The 24,935-nt window shown below is 36.5% G+C and overlaps 2 protein-coding genes across 3 annotated transcripts in view; one reads left to right on the forward strand and one right to left on the reverse strand.

The window, feature by feature from the left end:
- slkb (STE20-like kinase b) overlaps positions 1-13,323 on the reverse strand; it is a 31,629-nt gene extending 18,306 nt beyond the window's left edge. The window contains exons 1-3 of the mRNA XM_048196267.1: positions 12,459-13,323; positions 7,706-7,870; positions 2,771-2,819 (exon numbers count right to left, since the gene is read on the reverse strand). Of these exons, the coding sequence (XP_048052224.1) occupies positions 2,771-2,819; positions 7,706-7,870; positions 12,459-12,608 (364 nt within the window). The 5' untranslated portion in view covers positions 12,609-13,323. The remainder of the gene's footprint in view (positions 1-2,770; positions 2,820-7,705; positions 7,871-12,458) is intronic.
- A 386-nt stretch (positions 13,324-13,709) lies between these two features.
- tsga10 (testis specific, 10) lies at positions 13,710-24,561 on the forward strand. Of its 2 annotated transcripts, none has more exons than XM_048196277.1 (18): positions 13,710-13,857; positions 14,485-14,555; positions 14,678-14,794; positions 14,882-15,037; positions 16,278-16,457; positions 16,694-16,771; positions 18,050-18,201; positions 18,376-18,491; positions 19,852-20,006; positions 20,096-20,151; positions 21,205-21,373; positions 21,453-21,563; positions 21,662-21,826; positions 22,028-22,195; positions 22,355-22,557; positions 22,639-22,743; positions 24,069-24,251; positions 24,370-24,561. In XM_048196277.1, exons 3-18 carry the CDS (start codon positions 14,714-14,716, stop codon positions 24,398-24,400), a joined length of 2,109 nt encoding a protein of 702 aa, XP_048052234.1. In that variant the 5' UTR covers positions 13,710-13,857; positions 14,485-14,555; positions 14,678-14,713; the 3' UTR covers positions 24,401-24,561. The 2 variants fall into 2 exon arrangements, with proteins under 2 accessions (XP_048052234.1, XP_048052233.1); XM_048196276.1 differs by having other exon boundaries at positions 14,688-14,794.
- Positions 24,562-24,935: the final 374 nt, after the last annotated feature.

Here is a 24,935-nt window from a genome sequence, read left to right on the forward strand (position 1 = left end):
GTTTTCTAACATCTGAGTTTTGAGTTGTGTAAAATTACTTGTTGATTCTCAAACTAATTTCTAACATGAAAAAAAAGAAGACTCAAAAGTTACCATTTCGAATCAGTCTGATGAGCCATACACTGAATAAACTCACTGAATCAGTCAAAGTCATTACTGAACCAACATGTGACTCACTTATTGAACTACAAGTTTTCAAGTTGGTTTCAGTCGAAATTAAGCAAATTTTGGAGGTTTGTGAAACTTAAATCATTACTGACTGGTTGTGTGACCTTACACTAAGCCCTGCTGTCACGTTTTCCTGCCTGCGCTAAACATGGAGTGCGAAGCAATCACATGAAGTGAACTGCCTCAGGAATTATTATGCAATATCTGGATTAAACGTATTTATTTTGAGTAATTATATATAGTGGCCAAAACTTTCCTATATTGCAACTAAAATGAGAAAATCTTCCTTGCTTGTACTGAAAATATCTGCTGGTGAGAATATATAATAGAAAAATAAATAAATAAATAAATACACACACATTGGGTACGGAAAGTATTCAGACCCCCTTAAATTTTTCACTCTTTGTTATATTGCAGCCATTTGCTAAAATCGTTTAAGTTCATTTTTTTTCCTCAATGTACACACAGCACCCCATATTGACAGAAAAACACAGAATTGTTGACATTCTTGCAGATTTATTAAAAAAGAAAAACTGAAATATCACATGGTCCTAAGTATTCAGACCCTTTGCTCAGTATTTAGTAGAAGCACCCTTTTGATCTAATACAGCCATGAGTCTTTTTGGGAAAGATGCAACAAGTTTTTCACACCTGGATTTGGGGATCCTCTGCCATTCCTCCTTGCAGATCCTCTCCAGTTCTGTGGACAGCCATTTTTAGGTCTCTCCAGAGATGCTCAATTGGGTTTAAGTCAGGGCTCTGGCTGGGCCATTCAAGAACAGTCATGGACTTGTTGTGAAGTCACTCCTTCGTTATTTTAGCTGTGTGCTTAGGGTCATTGTCTTGTTGGAAGGGAAACCTTCGGCTCAGTCTGAGGTCCTGAGCACTCTGGAGAAGGTTTTCGTCCAGGATATCCCTGTACTTGGCCGCATTCATCTTTCCCTCGATTGCAACCAGTCGTCCTGTCCCTGCAGCTGAAAAACACCCCCACAGCATGATGCTGCCACCACCATGCTTCACTGTTGGGACTGTATTGGACAGGTGATGAGCAGTGCCTGGTTTTCTCCACACATACCGCTTAGAATTAAGGCCAAAAAGTTCTATCTTGGTCTCATCAGACCAGAGAATCTTATTTCTCACCATCTTGGAGTCCTTCAGGTGTTTTTTAGCAAACTCCATGCGGGCTTTCATGTGTCTTGCACTGAGGAGAGGCTTCCGTCGGGCCACTCTGCCATAAAGCCCCGACTGGTGGAGGGCTGCAGTGATGGTTGACTTTCTACAACTTTCTCCCATCTCCCGACTGCATCTCTGGAGCTCAGCCACAGTGATCTTTGGGTTCTTCTTTACCTCTCTCTCCAAGGCTCTTCTCCCCTAGCTCAGTTTGGCCAGACGGCCAGCTCTAGGAAGGGTTCTGGAATGTCTTCCATTTAAGGATTGTCTTCCATGTCTTCCATTTAAGGATTATGGAGGCCACTGTGCTCTTAGGAACCTTAAGTGCAGCAGAAATTTTTTTGTAACCTTGGCCAGATCTGTGCCTTGCCACAATTCTGTCTCTGAGCTCTTCAGGCAGTTCCTTTGACCTCATGATTCTCATTTTCTCTGACATGCACTGTGAGCTGTCAGGTCTTATATAGACAGGTGTGTGGCTTTCCTAATCAAGTCTAATCAGTATAATCAAACACAGCTGGACTCAAATGAAGGTGTAGAACCATCTCAAGGATGATCAGAAAAAATGGACAGCACCTGAGTTAAATATATGAGTGTCACAGCAAAGGGTCTGAATACTTAGGACCATGTGATATTTCAGTTTTTCTTTTTTAATAAATCTGCAAAAATGTCAACAATTCTGTGTTTTTCTGTCAATATGGGGTGCTGTGTGTACATTAATGAGGAAAAAATTAACAAATGATTTTAGCAAATGGCTACAATATAATAAAGAGTGAAAAATTTAAGGGGGTCTGAATACTTTCCGTACCCACTGTATATATATATATATATATATATATATATATATATATATATATATATATATATATATATATATATATATATATATATATATATATATATATATATATATACACACATACATACATACATACATACATACATACATACAGTGGGTACGGAAGTATTCAGACCCCCATAAACTTTTGAACACTAGTGTGTAAATAAAGACTCAACATGTAAAATAATGCTACAAAACACCTCGTTTAAGTGACATGGAAAATATATATATATATATATATATATATATATATATATATATATATATATATGTATATATATATATATATATATATATATATATATATATATATATATATATATATATATATATATATATATATATATATATATATATATATATATATATATATATATATATATATAGATAGATAGATAGATAGATAGATAGATAGATATATTGTCGCTAATAGTGTGAACAGAACTGATTGCCAGTAAGAATAATCAAAGCAGTTAAATTTCACCTTTGCCTTTGAGAATGAAATGTGTTGTTGAGTAATGGAAAGGAACTGGCCATGGTAAGTGACCTTTTCCTAATGCAGCCTTGCAAGTCAAATGCTTTGTGTGAACTCACCGAGCATAACCGCATCGACGGCCCCGCCGCCACAGAACTCTATCAGGATCTGCACACAGAAACATGGTGAACATTAAACTGGATGTACTTTCCAAGAACACAATCACACTGTTTTACAAAAGCAACCACATTTCATTGCACAAGACAGACTGACTGAGATTGGCGTGCTGTCTTTATTTCTCAATGTTCAGCTGGGCACAATGGCAGCACTATGTTTCTGTAGTAGACGAATCTGTTTATCCTATTGTCATGAACACACCTACATGAACCAGCAGGCACTGGTTTAAAAAAAACAGACTAACTGCACTCATTCAGAAAGCCATTGTTCATTTAACTCACTCAAAAAAAAAAAAAAAAAAAATCTAGAACACTCATTCAGTTTAGTGCAGAACTCCACAAACACAGCAGAATCACATCGATGGATCAATCTAGATTTACAGTACAACTACATCCAAACCAGGACATACTGCCCACATTATTAACTTTACAAAACAATTCACTTCACAGGGCCGTGATTAGTCAACAGCACTGCATTGCACGGCCATGAATGATCAATAAAGCTACTGAGTGTTGAAGGCTTTTCTTGCTCCTCAATGACATAAGAGGATCGCGCAAGAGAGGCCTGCGTGAGCACGAGGAAGGATGAAGGCTTTCTACACATTAGCACAGTGCCAGAATTGAGTCCTTTCTGTCCTAATAGGATTAGAGTTTCCGTGAACACCAGGCGGATGGAGGGGTCACGGCTGGGGTTAGTCATCTGGAGAGGGAGGACAGGTATTGGTAGAGACTGTTTACATAGTCAATACTGAACAAGAACAGTGTTTCCTGAATCACACAAATATTATATTATGTTTTAGGCGAAAGAACTTGAGAGAACAAAGAGGTGCTCTAATATATTACACAACTATTTAAAAGTTTTGGGTCAGTAAGATTTATTTTTGCTTGAAAGATATTAATACTTCTATTCAGCAAAGATGCATTGATCAAAAGCGACAGTAAAAACATTTATAATACAAAAGATTTCCATTCCAAATAAACGCTGTTCATTTGAACTTTTTAGTCAAAGAATCCTGAAAAAATATATCACGGTTTCCACAAACATATTAAGCACAACTGTTTTCAGTATCGACAATAATAAGAAATATTTCTTGAGCATCAAATCATCATATTAAAATGATTTCTGAAGGATCATGTGACTGGAGTAATGATGCTGAAAATTCAGCTTTGTCATCACAGGAAAAAATTACATTTTAAAATATATTTAAATAGAAAACTGTTATTTGAAATTATAATAATATTTTACAATATTACAGTTTTTACTGTACACTGCGTTCCAAATTATTATGCAAGAGACAAATCAGTAAGATTTCTGTACAATAAACATTCAGATTTTAGTTTTTCTAAGAAAATGTTTGTTCGTTTATTTATCCATGTCTTTTTAGATATCTGGTATCAATCTCAGACAAAATAATTTGGCAGATCTATGGAAACCCTACTTAGAGGTTGTTCCACATTATTAAGCAAGTCACAGTTCTCATGCAATATGGAGAGGAAGAAAGATCTTTTTGAAGATGAAAAGCATGAAATGGTGCACTGTTGTGCAAAAGGCATGAAAACAACTAATATTTTGTGAAAACTGAATGGAGATTATCGAATTATCATAAGATTTGTGAGTGATTTAGAGCACAGCAGAACTCAGTCAGATAAAGGCTTATTAATGAACGTTCCTGTCAAAAAAATTAATTGTATTAAAAGGGCAGCTATAAAAAAGCCAGTGTTGAGCAGCAAACAGGTATTTGAAGCTGCTGGTGTCTCTGGAGTCTCGAGAAGCTCACCATGCAGCCTGGCAGTTGTGCGTAAAGATGCATTTCAGCCACTCCAAACCAAACCTCACAAAGAGAAACATTTACAGTGGGTTTAGAAATACATGAAGACTCATTTTTAAATAGTTTTATTCACTGACTAATGCCGTACTACAATGGATGGTCTAAATAGACGGATTTCTGGATGGTTGGTGAATGGCCACCACGTTCCAACAAGACTGTGACGTCAGCAAGGAGCTGGTGGGTGATGATTTGGGCTGGAATACTGGGAAGTGAGATGGAGGGTATTAAAATGACTTTTGCAAGATATGTGGAGTTCATAACTGGCCATTTTCAGCTATGGTATAAAAAGGAGGATAGTGCATGAGAACTGTGACTTGCTTAATAATGTGGAACAACCTCTAAGTAGGGTTTCCATAGATCTGCCAAATTATTTTGTCTGAGATTGATACCAGTTATCTAAAAAGACATGGATAAATAAACAAACAAACATTTTCTTAGAAAAACTAAAATCTGAATGTTTATTGTACAGAAATCTTACTGATATGTCACTTGCATAATAATTTGGAACGCAGTGTATTTTTGATCAAATATATGCAGCTTTAGTGAGCAGAAGAGACTCTTTCAAAAACGTTAAAACCACAAATTTTTGAACAGTAATGTATCGACAAATTCTCAACAAAACTTTCACAGATTATGATGTACTCAGTGACAGCACAAAGTTCGCTCAATCAGTGCAGTTCTTTTTTAATGAATCACAGGAATCATGGGCGTAAATCATGTTCTGAATCAGTATGAAAAACTAAGCATGGTTTGTTCTAGGGCTGTCACTAATGATTATTTCGATAATCGAGTAATCGGTTGATTATTTTGACGATTAACCAAGTAATCGGATATTTTGTCTGTGGTAATAAAAATAGACCTAAGCAAACAACAGCCTTTAAAATGATTTAAAATACATATAATGATAAAAGTTCTCAATCAGCGCAGTCCTTTTTAATGAATCACAGGAATCACTGGCTTGAATCATGGTCTGAATCAGTCTAAAAACTCACTAATTCACCGAATAAGCATGGTTCACTCGGCAACGATATTAGACTCAAAATGAGCTAAATTATTTGGATAAAAGTGCCAATGGCTTCAGACAAGAACGCATGAAGCTTTGAAATTAGGTTAAGGCCCGTTCACAGCAAGAATGTTAACTATAATGATAAGTATAACGATTAGCATCCACACCAGCGGACAATATCGTTCTGTCATCTGCCACTTTAAAAACTCAAGCTCATTAAAGCAGAATTGACTTTGATTGGCTGTCAATGTTTTTATCACTCATCAGCTGAAAAAAAAAAAAAAAAAAAAACATGCTGAAAGTGATTCCAATGATATTGTTTCTCTGTGCCATTATTGTTTTGGTTGTGGAGTGAACTCTGCTATTCTTTTATATTTAGAATGATTTTTAGAACTATATCGTTATCATCCTTGGTGTGAACGGGTCTAAACCCTACACTATTGTGTACACAGAGATGCAGCACAGAGAACAGTCACTGTTATTCATGCTCTTGAATGCTGTTCTACTGTGGGTGAGATGTTGCTTTTGACCGGTGGCTACGATAACACAATAGCCCACACAGTGCTGTCATTCAGACCGAGAACTACAATGGCCATACTCAACGCACAAGATGAGGCTTCCTTTCCAACTCTAAAATGTAGGATTCTGTTTATTTCCATTGATCCCACTGTCTGGATAACAGAATGCACTATTAATCCTCATATATACCACATATAGAAGCCTCAGTTATTATTTGGACAAACTTTAAAAATGTTTGAATGCAAAGCATACTGCAAAATCTGAATCTGGCATCTGAAATTGAAGTTAAGCTTTTCTACTAATATATGAATAGGAAACTACTTCACACAGACTACTGAATGGCATTATTGATACCAATGTGTTATTTGTCCAGTTTAAGCAGCAAATGGCTGATGAATAATCCAGTTCAAACATTCCCTGAATCACAGCCAAATCAAAGCCCTCCTACATCTTCATAAGGAAATGGGTGAGGCCGATATCAGATCATTTCCTGGTGTATGGCAGGATCGGAGTAAAAACATGCACACCTCTTCCAGTACACATTGTTCAGTACGCAATGAATGAATACAACATTATTCTGATGTGAAGTGAATCTAAGTCTTCCTTTTCTGGTAAATCTCACAAAACCTTTCAAGAACATGTCCAGGTCATATTCACTCCAAAATCAAGGTGGGAAAAAAATAATAAACCATGTTTCACTTAAGCATGTAGTATGACATTGACAATTAAGCAATAGAAAAATATTTTAATGGCAGTTTAAGTACACTACCGTTCAAAAGTTTGAGGTTCAAAATTTTATTAAGCAAGGATGCATTAAATTGATCAAACGTGACAGTAAAGACATTTATAATGTCACAAAAGGTTTCTTTTTCAAATAAATGCTGTTCTTTTGAACTTTCTATTCCTGTGTTTTTGATGAAAAAATAGTGATGATTAGCATAAGAGATAAAAAAAAAAAAAATCTTACCAACCTCAAACTTTTGAATGGAAGTACTGTAGTATTTTTCTACAGCCATAAATTCATGATTACTTACATTTTAAATAAAATCACTGTACTACAGCATTTATAGTAATACAGTAAAAAAAAATACAAAAAAAATATTTTTATATGCAGTAAAAAAATGTATTTACATTACTGTAATTTCAAAATTTCTTTAAATATAAATATACAATTATTTCAAAATTTGCTGTGAAATATAAAAAGTACATGTACTGTTACATGTATAGAATTTCATAAAGCTCTAATAACCTCTAATAAGTTTCTAATGAATTGAAGCTGGACCTGGAAGCGGAGTCCACCTTAACCTTGTTTTAAACTTCCACTGCGCAGGAAGGAAATGGTTTGAGTCAACAAGGAAAATAAAAATGAAGTAAGCAGTGTTGTCTCCTTTTTTTTCTTGTATAAAACAAGGGTATTATGTAGTCACCATGAAATTATTTTTAAGTCAGATTCCAACTTATGCTGTGGAAAAGAGTATGAATGAAATCTGTGCAAACCACGAAAAATAAACTAAATCCACTCACCCACAGTTTGCTCTCATAGTAAAATGCATCAAGCAGCTTGACGATATTGTGATGATCACATGACGCCAAGATGTCGATCTCCACCATGTAGTCCTCCAGCTCATCTTCAGTTTTGGTGTCAATCACTTTTGCAGCAGCAAAAATGCCTGTCTGCTTGTTCTGAGCCTGAAAAAAAGGAAATTAATGTTCAAGAAAAACGACATTTATACATAAAATTAGTCCAAGTAAACAATTTTATGGTGTGCATGCTTTCAACAAAGCAAAACATTTTGTTAGTGATACAAAAGGGTTATTCTTTATTTTACACCTTCTGATGTTAAACTACCTGTATGAATCGGACATGAATGTTTGAGAAGTGACATACATGAATACATGTTCAGACTATGTATGATCTCTTTTAACAGCCAGTAAATAGAGGTAAAAAGTATTAATTAGACTCATGCAGTCAGCGTGATCCAGTCCAGCATTCAACAGAAATCACATTCAGTGTCATTCATACTAATGAGTCTTTCTGCAGCGCAGAGCAATGAAGGTCACAGAACAATTCCACCCTATACGGCTTTTGTAAAAGGCTGGTAATTACGGTGTTTAGACTCCAGTGTGATTCAGCAGTGAAAAATTAACCAGGTCAAAGACTGCTGGTTTATTGCAGGACGTTTTGAAATAATAAATTCTGCAGTGGTTTTATTGCAATTTTTATTGCAAGTGTGATGCACTTCCAGTTGTATTTGACATGTTATAATTCAAACTTTTGGCAAAAAAAAACAAACTTTGATTTAAATGAGGAAATAAAATTATTACAAATAATAATAATAAAATAATAATGAATACAACAACACAACAATACTACATAAAACTGAAAATTATAAATTATTATAAAAAGTGTTTCTAATTTAAGCAAATATTGTTTATAAAAGCTAGACAGCCTAGAGTACTAAAATTATTACAGCCACAGGAAACATGCTTGAAAACAGTCATTATTTTTGCAGTTTTGTTCAGCGCTCATAGTAGCTCCCAACAGAACAAGCCACACTGTGATGAAAATCAACAAAAACCAATGTCCTGAAAACCCCAGAACCTCAGTTCAACAGATCATTAGACCATTTACAAACCATTACACTTGATGAGACCATGAGAAAGTTCTAACAACACTGTTTTGACTGTATAGACTAGAGGAAATGGCCTTAAGCTTAATCTCCAAATCACCCTATCCCACTAACAAACTAAGCAACATTAAGCCTTATAACAGAGCAAAGAAGAGAAGCAGACTGGACACTACAGGCTGAGGTCATGTGAATGACAATGACACGGGTGTGTGCTTGATGTCACGCACGTGGTGATATAAATCTCAAAGAATTCAGAACCTTTTTGCATTTTAAAAGGTGCAATGTGTAAACTTTGGGGAGGATGTATTGACAGAAATGCAATACAATATACATAACTATGTTTTGAGTGGTGTATAAAGACTTTACATAATGAACCGTTATGTATTTACTACCTTAGAATGAGCCGTTTCTATCTACATACACTGCGTGTCCCCCCTCCATGTCAAGTCATCATTTTGCGCCGGCATGTTTCTACAGCAGCCCTAAACGGACAAACTGCTCTACAGAGCGCATTTCATCACTATGTTGTTCTTCTTCTAAATTGTTCATGTTTTTTAGAGGCAGCTTGCATCGTCACTATGTTGGAAGTAGTTGTAGTAGACGTCTGATTTATTAGAAGCAGAGACCGTTCTTTGTTAGAAGTAAGAAGAAATCTCATTGCTTGACAGGCTAACGTACTCCCTGTTGTCTCAGACAACGACATCTTTGTCTTGTGTCAGCCAGACGACCACTGTAACCTCTCTATTTCGCAACCTCACCACTAGATGCAAATAAAATTTACACACTGTACCTTTAATGTGTGTTTGTACAAGATAGAACAACCGACAGACAGGCAAACAGACACAAAGATATACAGACAGACAGAAAGAAATACAGACAGACCAACAGAAATACAGACCAACAGATAGACAGACAGACAGACAGACCAACAGACAGACAGACCAACAGATATACAGGTGCTGGTCATATAATTAGAATATCATCAAAAAGTTGATTTATTTCACTAATTCCATTCAAAAAGTGAAACTTGTATATTATATTCATTCATTACACACAGACTGATATATTTCAAAGGTTTATTTCTTTTAATTTTGATGATTATAACTGACAACTAAGGAAAATCCCAAATTCAGTATCTCAGAAAATTAGAATATTGTGAAAAGGTTCAATATTGAAGACACCTGGTGCCACACTCTAATCAGCTATTCAACTCAAAACACCTGCAAAGGCCTTTAAATGGTCTCTCAGTCTAGTTCTGTAGGCTACACAATCATGGGGAAGACTGCTGACTTGACAGTTGTCCAAAAGATGACCATTGACACCTTGCACAAGGAGGGCAAGACACAAAAGGTCATTGCAAAAGAGGCTGGCTGTTCACAGAGCTCTGTGTCCAAGCACATTAATAGAGAGGCGAAGGGAAGGAAAAGATGTGGTACAAAAAAAGTGTACAAGCAATAGGGATAACCGCACCCTGGAGAGGATTGTGAAACAAAACCCATTCAAAAATGTGGGGGAGATTCACAAAGAGTGGACTGCAGCTGGAGTCAGTGCTTCAAGAACCACTACGCACAGACGTATGCAAGACATGGGTTTCAGCTGTCGCATTCCTTGTGTCAAGACACTCTTGAACAACACACAGCGTCAGAAGCGTCTAAAGACAAAAAGGACTGGACTGCTGTTGAGTGGTCCAAAGTTATGTTCTCTGATGAAAGTAAATTTTGCATTTCCTTTGGAAATCAGGGTCCCAGAGTCTGGAGGAAGAGAGGAGAGGCACACAATCCACGTTGCTTGAGGTCCAGTGTAAAGTTTCCACAGTCAGTGATGGTTTGGGGTGCCATGTCCTCTGCTGGTGTTGGTCCACTGTGTTTTCTGAGGTCAAAGGTCAACGCAGCCATATACCAGGAAGTTTTAGAGCACTTCATGCTTCCTGCTGCTGACCAACTTTATGGAGATGCAGATTTCATTTTCCAACAGGACTTGGCACCTGCACACAGTGCCAAAGCTACCAGTACCTGGTTTAAGGACCATGGTATCCCTGTTCTTAATTGGCCAGCAAATTCAGCTGACCTTAACCCCATAGAAAATCTATGGGGTATTGTGAAGAGGAAGATGCGATATGCCAGACCCAACAATGCAGAAGAGCTGAAGGCCACTATCAGAGCAACCTGGGCTCTCATAACACCTGAGCAGTGCCACAGACTGATCGACTCCATGCCACTCCGCATTGCTGCAGTAATTCAGGCAAAAGGAGCCCCAACTAAGTATTGAGTGCTGTACATGCTCATACTTTTCATGTTCATACTTTTCAGTTGGCCAAGATTTCTAAAAATCCTTTCTTTGTATTGGTCTTAAGTAATATTCTAATTTTCTGAGATACTGAATTTGGGATTTTCCTTAGTTGTCAGTTATAATCATCAAAATTAAAAGAAATAAACATTTGAAATATATCAGTCTGTGTGTAATGAATGAACATAATATACAAGTTTCACTTTTTGAATGGAATTAGTGAAATAAAATCAACTTTTTGGTGATATTCTAATTATATGACCAGCACCTGTATACAGAGAGACAGACATAGTCAGACCAACAGATAGACAGACAAAGATAGACAGACAGATATATACAGACAGACCAACAGACAGAAATACAGAACGACCAATAGATAGACAGACAGATAGATAGACAGACAAATATACAGAACGACAGACAGACAGAAACACAGACCAACAGACAGACAGACAGATATATAGAACGATAGACAGACAGACAGAAATACAGACCAACAGATAGACAGACAGATATATAGAACGATAGACAGACAGAAATACAGACCAACAGATAGACAGACAGATATACAGAACGACAGACAGACAGAAACACAGACCAACAGACAGACAGACAGATATATACAGACAAACAGACAAAGACAGACCAACAGACAGATATATAGAACGATAGACAGACAGACAGAAATACAGACCAACAGATAGACAGACAGATATACAGAACGACAGACAGACAGAAACACAGACCAACAGACAGACAGACAGACAGATAGACAGACCAACAGATATATACAGACAAACAGACAAAGACAGACCAACAGATAGACAGACAGATATACAGACCAACAGATAGACAGACAGAAATACAGAACGACAGACAGACAGAAACACAGACCAACAGACAGACAGACAGATAGACAGACCAACAGATATATACAGACAAAGAGACAAAGACAGACCAACAGATAGACAGAGATATACAGAATGACAGACCGACAGACAGATAGACAGACCAACAGATATATACAGACAAACAAAGACAGACCAACAGATAGACAGACAAAGATAGACAGACAGATATAAACAGACAGACAGACAGACCAACAGATAGACAGACAGACAGACCAACAGACAGATAAACAGAACGACCGACAGACAGAAAAACAGAACGACCAACAGATAGACAGACAGACAGACAGACAGATAGATCACAATAGAGGCATTCCATTATAAGTGCATTATACAGTAGAATAACCCTGTATTCTACTCACAAGAAAAGTACTAGGGTACAAAATAACAAAAAAACATATATAAACTTTTGCAGCAAGATAAGATTAAACAATTTCAATGGATTTATTTTACCTTGAACACCTTTCCAAAGGCTCCATCCCCCAGTTCTCCCACAATCTCCCATATTTCCTCCGGATTTGTGTCCCTGTGCACATGATCATATTGTTTTTTCTTCTTCTCTGCGCCCAGTTTAAAGATTTTTCGGAAATTAAAGAATGACATAGCCAGATCTCACACGCGCCTCTATCTGATTGTTTGACAAAGAAGGATTTCTTTCAATAAATGTCTAAATAGGCGTAAAAAAATGCAATGGTTATTGCATTCCCATTGCAATTAAAGACTGTTCAATCTCTTGTCTAACAAGGAAATAGTCTGAGTGTTGACATGTTTGTCTTTGCACGGTATAACTGGAGAACTTGATGTGTTAAACCAGCAGTCTTACAGAGATCATCATGTCAATGCAATAATGCCCAGACAAAGAAAAACTGATTCTTGACTCTAGCTATTCTTGACTCTGAAATCAGACGTCAAGTGAATCATATTTACACAATTAAAATAAAGCATTAAAATCTACGGTGTGCAATAGTGTGAAGGCGATCTTGAGTTGAATAAATCCGGCGTCTGGGTCTTTCAGGGTAAGTCATGAGGTTGTTGTTCTTCGGAGTTTCATGGATCTGATCCGTAAAAACATCTAGTTCTTTCTCTTTCTCTTTAAATAAAGTCTGACAAGAGGCTGACAAAATGTTAATACATCCGATACTACAGATCGTACATCCTCCGGTCCCGGATTAAAAGCGAAACTGCTCCAAACGCATGAAAAGGCACAATAGTTTTTGTTAGGAGAAACTATGCACCTCCTGCGTGTGCGCGATGCGCGCGGCTCCTCTAATCTAGCGGATTTGTTGTCGCTGTGCGCGTTCACGATTCTTCGCTGGGGTTCGGTCACACGCGCCTGCGCTTTACTGTCGCCTGCCGTCGTGGATGTAAACACCGATTTCAAAGCGTTAAAGTACTCTGCAAAATACATGTTATTATAATATTCACGTTATATGCCGAGTTTATAATTTTGAACACAATTTACAGAATAAAAACGCAAAAAAAAAATCTAAATCTAAATATATGTTTTTGTTTTTTCGTCAACCATTTGAAACATCATATTTATATTTTACCGCAATACATTTTAATTTGAAAAAAAAAAAAAAAAATTATATCTATTTTGCCTAGCTCCGCTTCATATAAACTTAAAAACTACTCAACGTGAGCGTTCACAACTTGTAGTCAAGGCAACGGACGCAAACGGAGGTAGATCTAGTGTTCTGATTGGTTGTCGCCTCTCAGTTATCTTGACCGACAGTTTGATGCTGTGTCGTGATTGGTCAGTGTGGCTGTTTATCCCTCAGGGTAAAGAGCTTTAACGTGTTGAGATTTAATTTAACTCACTCGTTTTCATTTGCCAGAACCACTACAAGAGGTAACACAAGCTAACTTACACAACCAATACGTTGTCTTCTGCACTGTCTTTATTGAAAGCAGAATCTATTTACAAGTTTTTGTCAATGTGAGGTTCATATACTGTAACTTTAAACGTGTGAATGATTTTATGTGCCAGTCTAAAATTGGTGTCAATGCAAAACATACTACTTTTAGTGCATGTTGCAGATATTATCAGTAAATATTAAAATGCTAAAACACAGGATATGTTATGCCTTATGTTCTTGAAAAAAAAAAGTATTTTTGATTGTTGCACGAGACGCATTTTCAGTGGCGTGCCGCCGTAGTATCTCAGTTGCCATGACAACCTCGTTGCGGTTTAATTTTATACATTTTTGAGAAAACTTGCGTTTAGTAAGTCAGAATAAGATGATTTGGTATTTAACAAGACAATTAGAGATGCTCTATTGGAATGTTTAGCTCTCAATATCCATCGAAATGTTTGTGTTTCTTATGATAACTTCACTAAATAAATGTGTCTTCATACAAGAAACAAACTAATGACTGGTAAAACATAAAGCATAGGATGCCCCACAGATGCCATTTTTACTTTGTTGTATTGAAATTTAAATTTTTATATGTTGTAGTAACATAGTACTCCCTACAGGTGGCGCCAGAAACCGTCAAAACTGGATCAGGGAGCCTGAAGTGAACTCAGCTGATGAGCAAGAACAGGAGGTTGAGATGTTGCTTTAGGCCAGAAATTACTAAAGTTTTAAACTAATTATCTCCAAATATACCTCTTCTGTTTCTCACATTTACCTGAACAGCTGAAATATTATTTCTTTATTTCTCAATATTCTGATCCAGGTAAGGAGGCGGAGGCTCTGAGAAGGATGCTGAGGGCTCGTCGCTCTCTCAGCCCCGTCAAAGGGGCATCTACCCATCGCAGTCCCACCAGACACTCACCTGTTAAAGTACTAATAGGCCATCAATGCTGTAGTATTAGTGAGATTAGTTTATTTTAATGCTAAAAGAAATTCTCTCTCTCTCTCTTTTTAAAGGGTGGCACATATGATTCAGAGCTCATGAGGGTGTTACGGGAAAGAGATGAACTGCAAAACATGTTGGAGAAACACGAGCGTCATCTCTCAGAGATCCAGGCCAATGTTAAAGTGCTCACAGCTGAACGGGACAAGACCAGAATGCACTACCAGCAGGTAGACAGCTCCAAACCTCCCAAAATTCTTCAATTAATGACACACACATTGTATTAAAAAAACAAAAAACGAAAACCACATAGTTAATTCTTAGTGGCTGATGTTTAACTTGCAATTTTATGTCACTGAGGTATAGACAATAAAATATTTTACAAAATGTTTTTTTAATTATTCAAATATTATAATGTAATATTTTAATAGAAAATTTTTACCACATGCATCATGTTTGTTTTTGACAAATTAATATATATATATATTTATATATTTTATAATATTTATTTATTATATATTTCTAAGTATATATTTATTATAAGTATTATAATATTTTAATAATTTGTTTTAGCTTCACTACAATGACAATATACAGAAAAACAGTTAATTTTATATTGGATAAAATATTAAATTAATTCATAAAACAATATTCATATTTTAGCACAATACTTTTTTAGCAAATGCATCAAATTAGTTTTGATCAAATTATATATATATATATATATATATATATATATATATATATATATATATATATATAGTATTATTAAAATATAAAATTAATAAAACAATATTAATATTTTAGCACAATTATATATATATATATATATATATATATATATATATATATATATATATAAAATTTGATAAAAACAAATTTGATGCATGTGCTAAAATGTGCATGTGCTAATATATATAATATTATTTGCCAGATAATATTTTGATAATTTTTTTTGGCTTGACTACAGTGACAATATACAGTAAAAGCAATTATTTAATTTTACATTGATTAAAATATTAAATTAAATAATAAAACATTACTAATATTTAGCACATGCATCAAATTTGTTTTGATCAAATTACACAAACACACACACATATACATATATATATAATTTGCCAGATAATATTTTGGTCATTTGTTTTGGCTTCACTACAATGACAATATACTGTACAAACAATTATTTAATTTTATATTATTTATAATATTAAATTACTAAAACAATGTTCATTTAATATTTTAGAGCAATATTTTTTAGCACATGCATCACATTTAGTTTGAATAAATTATTATATAATTTTATATATATTTTTTTATAAATATATACTATAAAAACACATTATATGTATAGTGTCAGATTTTTTAAACATATTTCCACTCATAATATTTTTCTTACACAGAAAGAAAGCTTTCCCCTATTATACATCCAGTATTTCACAAAACAGTGTACCCTAACTCCCCCTGCAGGCTCAAGAGGAGATAGCAGCTCTACGGCGGGAGGTGATAAGGTCAAAGGCAGCGCGAGGGCCCAAGAGCAGTGTGACCGCTCAGAGCATCCTGAAGAGAGTGGAGGCCGAACGGGACGAGGCCACAGCAGACCTCAACCGCATGACCACAGAGAGAGACAGCCTGAGAGAGAGACTCAAGGTACGATCTCCGACCTGATCTCAAGTACACCGGCATATGCTGCATATCACATTCATGTTCGCTTGTATATTCGTCTTATGAAGATGTTATTTAGGAGCTCTAAAGGAAAATCACTTACGCTCTAGAGTACAGTAATAAATTGAGTCATCTCACTGGGGATAATACCAGGAGAGAGGTGTGCTTTTTTTAGCCCACTGAGTGTATGTGTGTTCCCTTTGAACTGCACGTCGCTTCAGATCTCTCAGGAGACAGCCATCAGCGAGAGAGCTCACCTGGAGCAGAGGGTGGAGGACCTGCAGGCTGCTGTACTCACAGTAAGAGCTCTGTATTTATGGACCAGTGACGACAGCTGTAGATTGAACAAAATATACTTACTATAGCCCAGAGGAAATCAAAATCACCAATGAGATCTCAGTTGTTTCTTTTAGACAACAATAAGATTAAATGGAGAACAAATGGAGACATATTTAAAGGGATAGTTCACTCAAAAATGAAAATTACCCCAATCTTTACTCACCCTCAAGCCATCCTAGGTGTATATGACTATCTTCTTTCAGACGAACGTAATTAGATATATATTTAAAAATATCCTGGCTCTGCCAAGCTTTATAATGGTAGTGAATGGGGGGGCCAGACTTTAAAGCACAAAAAAATTCATCCATCCATTATAAAAGTAATCCATACGGCTCCAGAGGGTTAATGAAGGCCTTCTGATGTGAAGCGATGGGTTTTTGTAAGAAAAATATCCATATTTAAAACATTATAAATTAAAATAACTAGCTTCCGACAGATGACTGTAGTTGACTTGCGCCACAAGAGTAACCTGTGATGCCAGGTATGACGCAGGATGTAGGAGTATCGTAAGCTTCAAACAAATAGGGCTGGGCAACAAACTCAAGCTCCTCTTCTCTTATATTGAAATACTCCAACATTTCTCTTTAAAAATTCTTGTTTTAGACTTCTAATTTGTGACCGGTGTTTTGTTTTGCTCTCTCCTCTGAGCTTCCGCGTCATGCATTGGGTCATGGGTTACTCTGCGTACGGCCGTCTGCCGGAAGCTAGATATTATAGTTAATGAAGTTTTAAATGTGAATATTTTTCTTACAAAAACCCATTGCTTCAGAAGGCCTTTTTTAACCCCCCAGAGCCGTATGGATTTTTTTTTTTTGGGGCTTCAAAATCTGGACCCCCTTCACAACCATTATAAAGTTTAATTGGAAGAGATAGGATATTATTTAATGTAACTCTGATTGTGTTCATCTGAAAGAAGATTTTTGGGTGAATTAACCCTTTAAGTCTAGTGAGACCTTTTTTTTCAAACCGAACTCAGATTTGCCGAAATACAAAATTTAAACTCAAACATTTTCATAAAATTCTGCAAAGTCCTGAATTGAATCCCAAGTATATTATGTGCATTATGAAAGCTCTAAGCAATGCAGTTTTCCTCTGGGGCTACACTATACTACACCATATCAAATAGTACCATAGTATAACATATTGTACTATACTGTTTCATACTATACTATAAACTGTAGTTATTGTCATAGACAGTTATTGTTATGGATAGTGTCATTGTTTTGTGTGTGTCGCAGATGGAGCAGGAGCGAGGGGAACAGAGAAGCAGGCAGGCTCAGATGAGGGAGACCATGATGGGTCTGGAGGGGGAAGTTCACACACTTGGGCGAAAACTCAGTGCCAGTGAGGAAGAACTCAGCCGCCTCAGAAATGAGTGCAGCAGCCTCAGGTACAATCAAAAACAGCTACCGTAGATGTGTTCATATTTCAGTGTGCTGAAAGTAGGTTTAAATGTTTTGTTAGCTTAGTACTTTGAATATTAATTATTTTATGTGTGTGTGTGTGTGTGTGTGTGTGTGTGTGTGTGTGTGTGTGTGTGTGTGTGTGTGTGTGTGTGTACCAGACTGGAAAATACTCAGATGGAAAGCTCTCTGAGTGAGAATCAGCGGAGACTGACCAACAAGATTGGAGATCTACAAAACACTCAGGAGAGAAATAAAATGCTTGATGAGAAGAGCAGTGAGAAAACCAGACAATACATTTAATCTGCCCTTTTATTAAAGGTCCCGTTCTTCGTGATCCCATGTTTCAAACTTTAGTTAGTGTGTAATGTTGTTGTTAGAGTATAAATAAAATCTGTAAAATTTTAAAGCTCAAAGTTCAATGCCAAGCGAGATATTTTATTTAACAGAAGTCGCCTACATCGAACGGCCAGTTTGGACTACATCCCTCTACTTCCTTCTTTAATGACGTCACTAAAACAGTTTTTTGACTAACCTCCGCCCACAGGAATACACAAGAGTTGCGTTTGTAGAGTGTGTTTGTCGCCATGTCGTCGAAACGCTGTTATTTTCATCCCGCAGTCCAATCACCGGGTCTGATTCCGGCTCAAATTGATAGGGTAAAATTAAAGACATGTTTACAATAACACTGAGCGCGTGCATCTCCACGTTATGGTAAGAGGCGTGACCTTTCCGGGCAAGGTTCACTCAGAGCTGTCGAATCACAACACAGGAACCGCTGGCACAATCAGAACTCTTTACGTATTTCTGAAGGAGGGACTTCATAGAACAAGGAAGTCATCAGCCCGTTTTTATGACAGTGGAAACAGCGGTATACAGATAAGTAAATTATGTGAAAAATACTGTGTTTTTTTACACGCGAAACATGAACACATGTTATATTGCACACTATAAACACAATCAAAGCTTCAAAAAAACACGAAAAACGGGACCTTTAAACAGTTGCGGTTATATATCTGCAGATACACACACATATATATATAATGCCAAAGTTGTGGGAAGAATATACTACTGTTCAAAAGTTTGGGTCAATACAATTTTCTTTTTCTTTTGTTTTTGGTAAGAAATTAATACTTTTATTCAGCAAGGTTGGATTTATTTGATCAAAAGTGACAGTAAAAACATTCATGATGTTACAAAATATTTCTGTTTTAAATAAATGCTGTTTGTTTGAATTTTCTATTCATCAAAGAATCCTGGAAAAAAATTATCACCATTTTTACATTGCTTTGATACAGTAATAAGAAATGTTTCTTGAGCATCAAATCAGCATTAGAATGATTTCTGAAGGATCATGTGACACTGAAGACTGGAAAAAAAAAAAAAATTACATTTTATTTTACAAATTATATTCAAAGAGAAAACCGTGATTTTAAATTATAATAATATTTCACATTTTTACAGTTTTTACTGTTTTTTGATTAAATAAATGCAGCTTTTTTTTTCAAAAAGATCTTACTGACTCCAAACTATTGAACAGTTGCATGTCATGTTTTTGGAAGAATGTTTTGAATTAATCAGTTGGGTAATTGCAATAATGTTAGTGTTTAAAGAGTGCATGTGTGTCACTGTTTCAGACTCTCTGCTGAGGCAGGTGACCGCTCTGCGAGAGGAGGTGAGCACACTGAGAGGCACAATCTCAGAGCTGGACCAGCACAGAGACACGCTGCAGGAACATCTGGAGAATAAGCAACATCTGCTCAGCACAACACATGACCAGCTAGATGAGAAGGTACCAACCTCACATATTTTGGAGTGTGTTTTAGGTGACTTGCTTTCCAGTTAGTTTGTACGTTTATTGATATCATTATTTATTTGCAGGAGAAAACCATTAGGAGTTTGAAACAAAGAACCGAGGATCTCGAGACAACTCTAATGTAGGTTCTCTGTTCATTTTCACAGATTAGCAGACAGTCATGTGTACTGATTTTGAGACTGTAAGGATTGAAATGATTCTTGTTACCGAAGTTCTGTATAATGTGTAGCTTACTGTATTATTTTCTTTTCATTACACAGTGTGTTATGCTCACCATCAAGGTATAAGCTTAATGCTAATGTTGATGTAATTGAAATGACTAGTCTATAGCCATAGTTGTTTTTGACTGTAGCTCATGCTTATTATTATACAGCTCTCTGAAATACTAGATTCTGATTGGCCAGTTTCAGCATTGAGCGGTTACTGATACTAAATATTTGACTTGCCATTGTCCATGGCAACATACCAATGCTTCTTTAATGTCATAAAAAGTACATTATCCCTTATATAGTCCTGGGTATAAAATGTTTCATTTCCTAGAATTGTTTTGTGTAGTTTCTCCTTTGCTATTCAAATGTTTGGGGTTGGTAAGATTTAAAGTCTCCAATGCTCACCAAGGCTTTGTTTATTTAATGAAAAATACAGTAAAAACAGTAATATTGTGAAATATTTTTACAATAAAAAAAAATGTTTTCCATTTTAATATATTTTAAAATGTAATTTATTCCTGTGATGGCAAAGCTGTATTTTCAGCATCATTACTCCAGTCTTCAGTGTCACATGATCCTTCAGAAATCATTCTAATATGATGATTCGCTGATGAATATGATGATTTTTTCAGGATTGAAAAGAAAAGACTTTATTTAAAATAAAAATTATTTTTCAAAATTATAAATGTCTTAATTGACATTTATAATTTGCATATTTGCTAAATAAAAGTATTAATTACTTACTGACCCCAAACTTTTGAACAATAATGTAGTTTCCTCTGTGGATATAAAACTATAAACCAGCATTTGAGTACGTGAGTGTGTGAGTATGTGATATGTGAATATTAGTATTCAGTTAGACTAATACACCCTAAAATGTAACTGAATTTCCTCAAAAGATTTATGATTATGCGATATGAATGACTATGAAAAATGAGGATAATGACGTGACTTCCTGTCCACAGAGCTCTGAAGGAGACCGTAGCTGGCAGAGAAAGAGAGCTGGATGTTCTGAGATGGAAGTTGTCAGACTCTGAAAAAGAAATGGGTGCAGTGATGAAAGTCAAAGATGCCACGTTGCAAGAGAACTGTCAGCTGAAGGACGATCTTGACAAAACACGTCTGGAAAATCAGGTACCAAACTTTTATTCAAGGGCATTCCAATAAATAAGGTAACAAGACATCCAATTTTCTTTCTTTCATTTCATTTCAGACTCTACAGCTCAAGCTGGATGAAGCTAATGAGGAATTAGAAGACTTGCAGAGAAAAGTGCAAGGTCACATTTCTGACATCTCGCGCACTGAAGATCTTTTGTCTGCTAAGGTAAAGTCAAGTAAATGGACGACAAGCATGTTCTATGACTACAGGTGAATTAGAGTATTATATTTTCATTGTAATCTGTTTCAATTCTTCTTCTTCAGGAGCGCGAGTGCAGGGAGCTTCAAGAGTCTCGAAGAAAAGCATCTCTTCAGCTGGAAAGCTGGGAGGAACAGGCCAAGCATGCTGAAACCACTGTCATTGAACTCCGTCTTGAGATCCTTCGACTCAAAGAAAGAGCCGATAGCCTGGAGAGCAGCCTTCAACAGGTCATTTGGTCATCTTGATGTTTTTTGAGAGATTCTCAACTCAACCCAAATGCTCAATACAAGACCGAAGATTTTAGAAGTCTCAGGTCGTAGCAAATCCGCAGCATGTGTCTGTCACTAATGCTCTGCAGTCTTCAGTAGTGTGCACTCAGCTTTAGTTAACTCAGTCTCTCATAAACTGTGGTTTGTTGCTGTGTCCAGGCACTGAGTGCAGAGCGAAGCTGTAATAGTCAGCTGTCTCAGCTGAACCGAAAGATGATTCACATGGAGGAGGATCTGCGTCAGGCCCAGACTGAGCGCACACAGTTGCAGACTGACCTGGAAAAAACACGAGAGCTCTGCGTCAAACTGGATGCAGGCAAAGAGGCTGTGAGTGCTCTGATTGGTTTATATCAGTCTACCAGTAAAACAATATTACCTACTTGAGGTACTTATGCATTTATTTATGTTTTAAAGCAACCAAACTGGCAAAACAGGGACAAACTGAAATTGAACTGATATGTAAATAATGTGAACGTGCTCATACAGGTGCAGCGTGAGCTGGAATCATGCCGCTCTGAGGTGGAGCTGTTACAGAAGCAGCTGACCAGTGAACGTCTGTCTGTTCAGACTTTGGAGAGCCTGCTGGTGTCCTCACGAGAAAAGGAGCTACAGAGGCAGCTCACCTCTCAGGAAAGACAGACAGAAATACAATTTCTCAAGGACAAACTCAGCATGGCTGACAGCAAAGTGTGAGTGCGCATACACATACGACATCTCATGCGGCTGTTTCTTGTCTTTCATTGTCTTCATCTTCCACTTACTGTCTCTAGGAGTTCTCAGAGTAGGGAAATGGCTCAGCTGAGGACACGATCAACCCAGCTGGAGGCAGATCTTGAGATGACTAAGAGACACCTGTCTACTGAGCGCTTTGAAAGGTGAGACACAAACCTTAAAGAGGACCTTTTACAAAGTCATGATTTTTTATGTTTGAATGTTCGAAAAACACATTATTTTTCACATATTTGACATTGTTTCAGCACCGCTCCACCCAGTCTGTCAGTAACGCTCTGTTTAGTTTCTGTATCTATGAAGCCCCTCCTTCTGAAGAGCACAGTGTGCTCTGATTGGTCGGCTGGACCAGTGTGTTGTGATTGGTCAACCGCTCTGAGGGTGTTTAGGAAATGTCATGCCACTTAAAGGGTTAGTTCACCCAAAAATGAAAATTCTGTAATTAATTACTCACCCTCATGCCGTTTCACACCCATAAGACCTTCGTTCATCTTTGGCACGCAAATTGAGATATTTTTGTTGAAATCCGATGGCTCCGTGAGGCCTGCATAGGGAGCAATGACATTTCCTCTCACAAGATCCATAAAAGGTACTAAAAACATACTTAAATCAGTTCATGCGAGTACAGTGGTTCAATATTAATATTATAAAGCGACGAGAATATTTTGGTGTCATGATTCGAATCATGACACACTGATTCATTATGCTCCGAAGCTTCCTGAAGCAGTGTTTTGAAATCGGCCATCACTATATAAGTCGTTATTTTGTTTTTTTGGCGCACCAAAAATATTCTCGTCACTTTATAATATTAATATTGAACCACTGTACTCACATGAACTGATTTAAATATGTTTTTAGTACATTAATGGCTCTTGAGAGAGGAAATGTCATTGCTCCCTATGGAGGCCTCACTGAGCCATCAGATTTCAACTAAAATATCTTAATTTGTGTTCTGAAGATGAACGAAGGTCTTACGGGTGTGGAACGGCATGAGGGTGAGTAATAAATGACAGAATTTTCATTTTTGGGTGAACTAACCCTTTAACATTACAACACTACTAACTCAACTCAACCAGGTCTCGCAGCTTTTTTTGCATATGCCTTGGGCGGGAATTATTTAAATGAGGAATATTGTGACATGTTCGTTCCCAGATGAAAACTCAAGACTACAATGCAGGCGTTTCAGGGAGTTCAGAAACAGTGTTACTGATATAGCAAATAACTCCCTTTGGAGTGACTTTGTAATCTTTGTCATGCTCAAACAGCAACATTACACACTAAAGAAAGTTGAACATGTAAAAAAGCACAATAGGACCCCTTTAAAGGGACAGTGAACATTCTGTCATTATTTACTCATCCTCATGTTTTTCCAGTTCCAGTAATGAATATATTTATTTATTTGTGGTTTGAACAATGAAGACTAAGAAATTTGAATGTCCAGTCTATGTTCATCTCTGCCTCTTTCTATCAGGGAGCGGGCAGTACAGGAGCTGCGCAGGCAGGGTCTCTCAGCGGTTTCTCCCGTCCTCTCCTCCACTATGCGCTCCTCATCCCCTTCCCGCCATCGCTCTCTGAGTCCTCACAGATCATGGTCTCCGGAACGCTCTCATTACAGCACACCTGACCCACTGCTTGCGTCCCACTACCCTGACAGGTGCGCTCCAGTGGACGATTTGTCATTCTGGGTTTAAATAAGTGGACAGTGGCCGTGCTGGTTGTTATATTCAGTTTATTTTGTTAATTATACATTTGATGTGTTTCTGCTTTAACAGGAGTCTGACTTTCAGGGACCTTTATGACTGAGAAGATCTGAATACTCCAATCATCCATATTTTGCCTGGCATGATTACTTAATTTCTTCCGCTTATGTCTTGGATTCTCTCTGAAGACAATCAATAGATTCTGATCTTATAAGATTTACTGTGACGTCATGTTTTTAATAAATCAGACTTTTCTTACTATGATTTTTGCTGTTTTGCTTAAACTGATATTGATGCACATAGTATTAATGTTGTAAATAGTTTTGGAGTGGATTTATGATAATGGATTTTCTATATGTTTAAGCATATTTCTACAAAAACATGATTCTGCAATAGATTTTTTTATTTATTCAAAGTGTAGTTTTTATATGGCACAAGTTGCCAGACCTCTTGAATTAAAATCAAAAACTGAGACGTGTTTCTCTATACTTTGTCCTTAAATTAACTAAATAAATGAATAAATAAACAAAAATAGAGATAGACTAATTAATTATTTGTTATTGATAATGGTAATCCTCGTCTTTATAATACCTGCAGTTAATTGAAAAACATAAATAAATGACAGGAAAAAAAGAAAA

The sequence above is a fragment of the Megalobrama amblycephala genome, linkage group LG7 (genome assembly GCF_018812025.1).
Source record: "Megalobrama amblycephala isolate DHTTF-2021 linkage group LG7, ASM1881202v1, whole genome shotgun sequence".
Lineage (NCBI taxonomy): Eukaryota > Metazoa > Chordata > Actinopteri > Cypriniformes > Xenocyprididae > Megalobrama > Megalobrama amblycephala.

Bases quoted from the DNA above. Each gene is read 5' to 3' on its own strand.
- tsga10 (XM_048196277.1), top strand. From the start codon at position 14,714: ATGCTGAGGGCTCGTCGCTCTCTCAGCCCCGTCAAAGGGGCATCTACC. The intron at 15,038-16,277 runs GTAGACAGCTCC...CTCCCCCTGCAG, and splicing joins CCAGAATGCACTACCAGCAG to GCTCAAGAGGAGATAGCAGC. The intron at 16,772-18,049 runs GTAAGAGCTCTG...TGTGTGTCGCAG, and splicing joins TGCAGGCTGCTGTACTCACA to ATGGAGCAGGAGCGAGGGGA.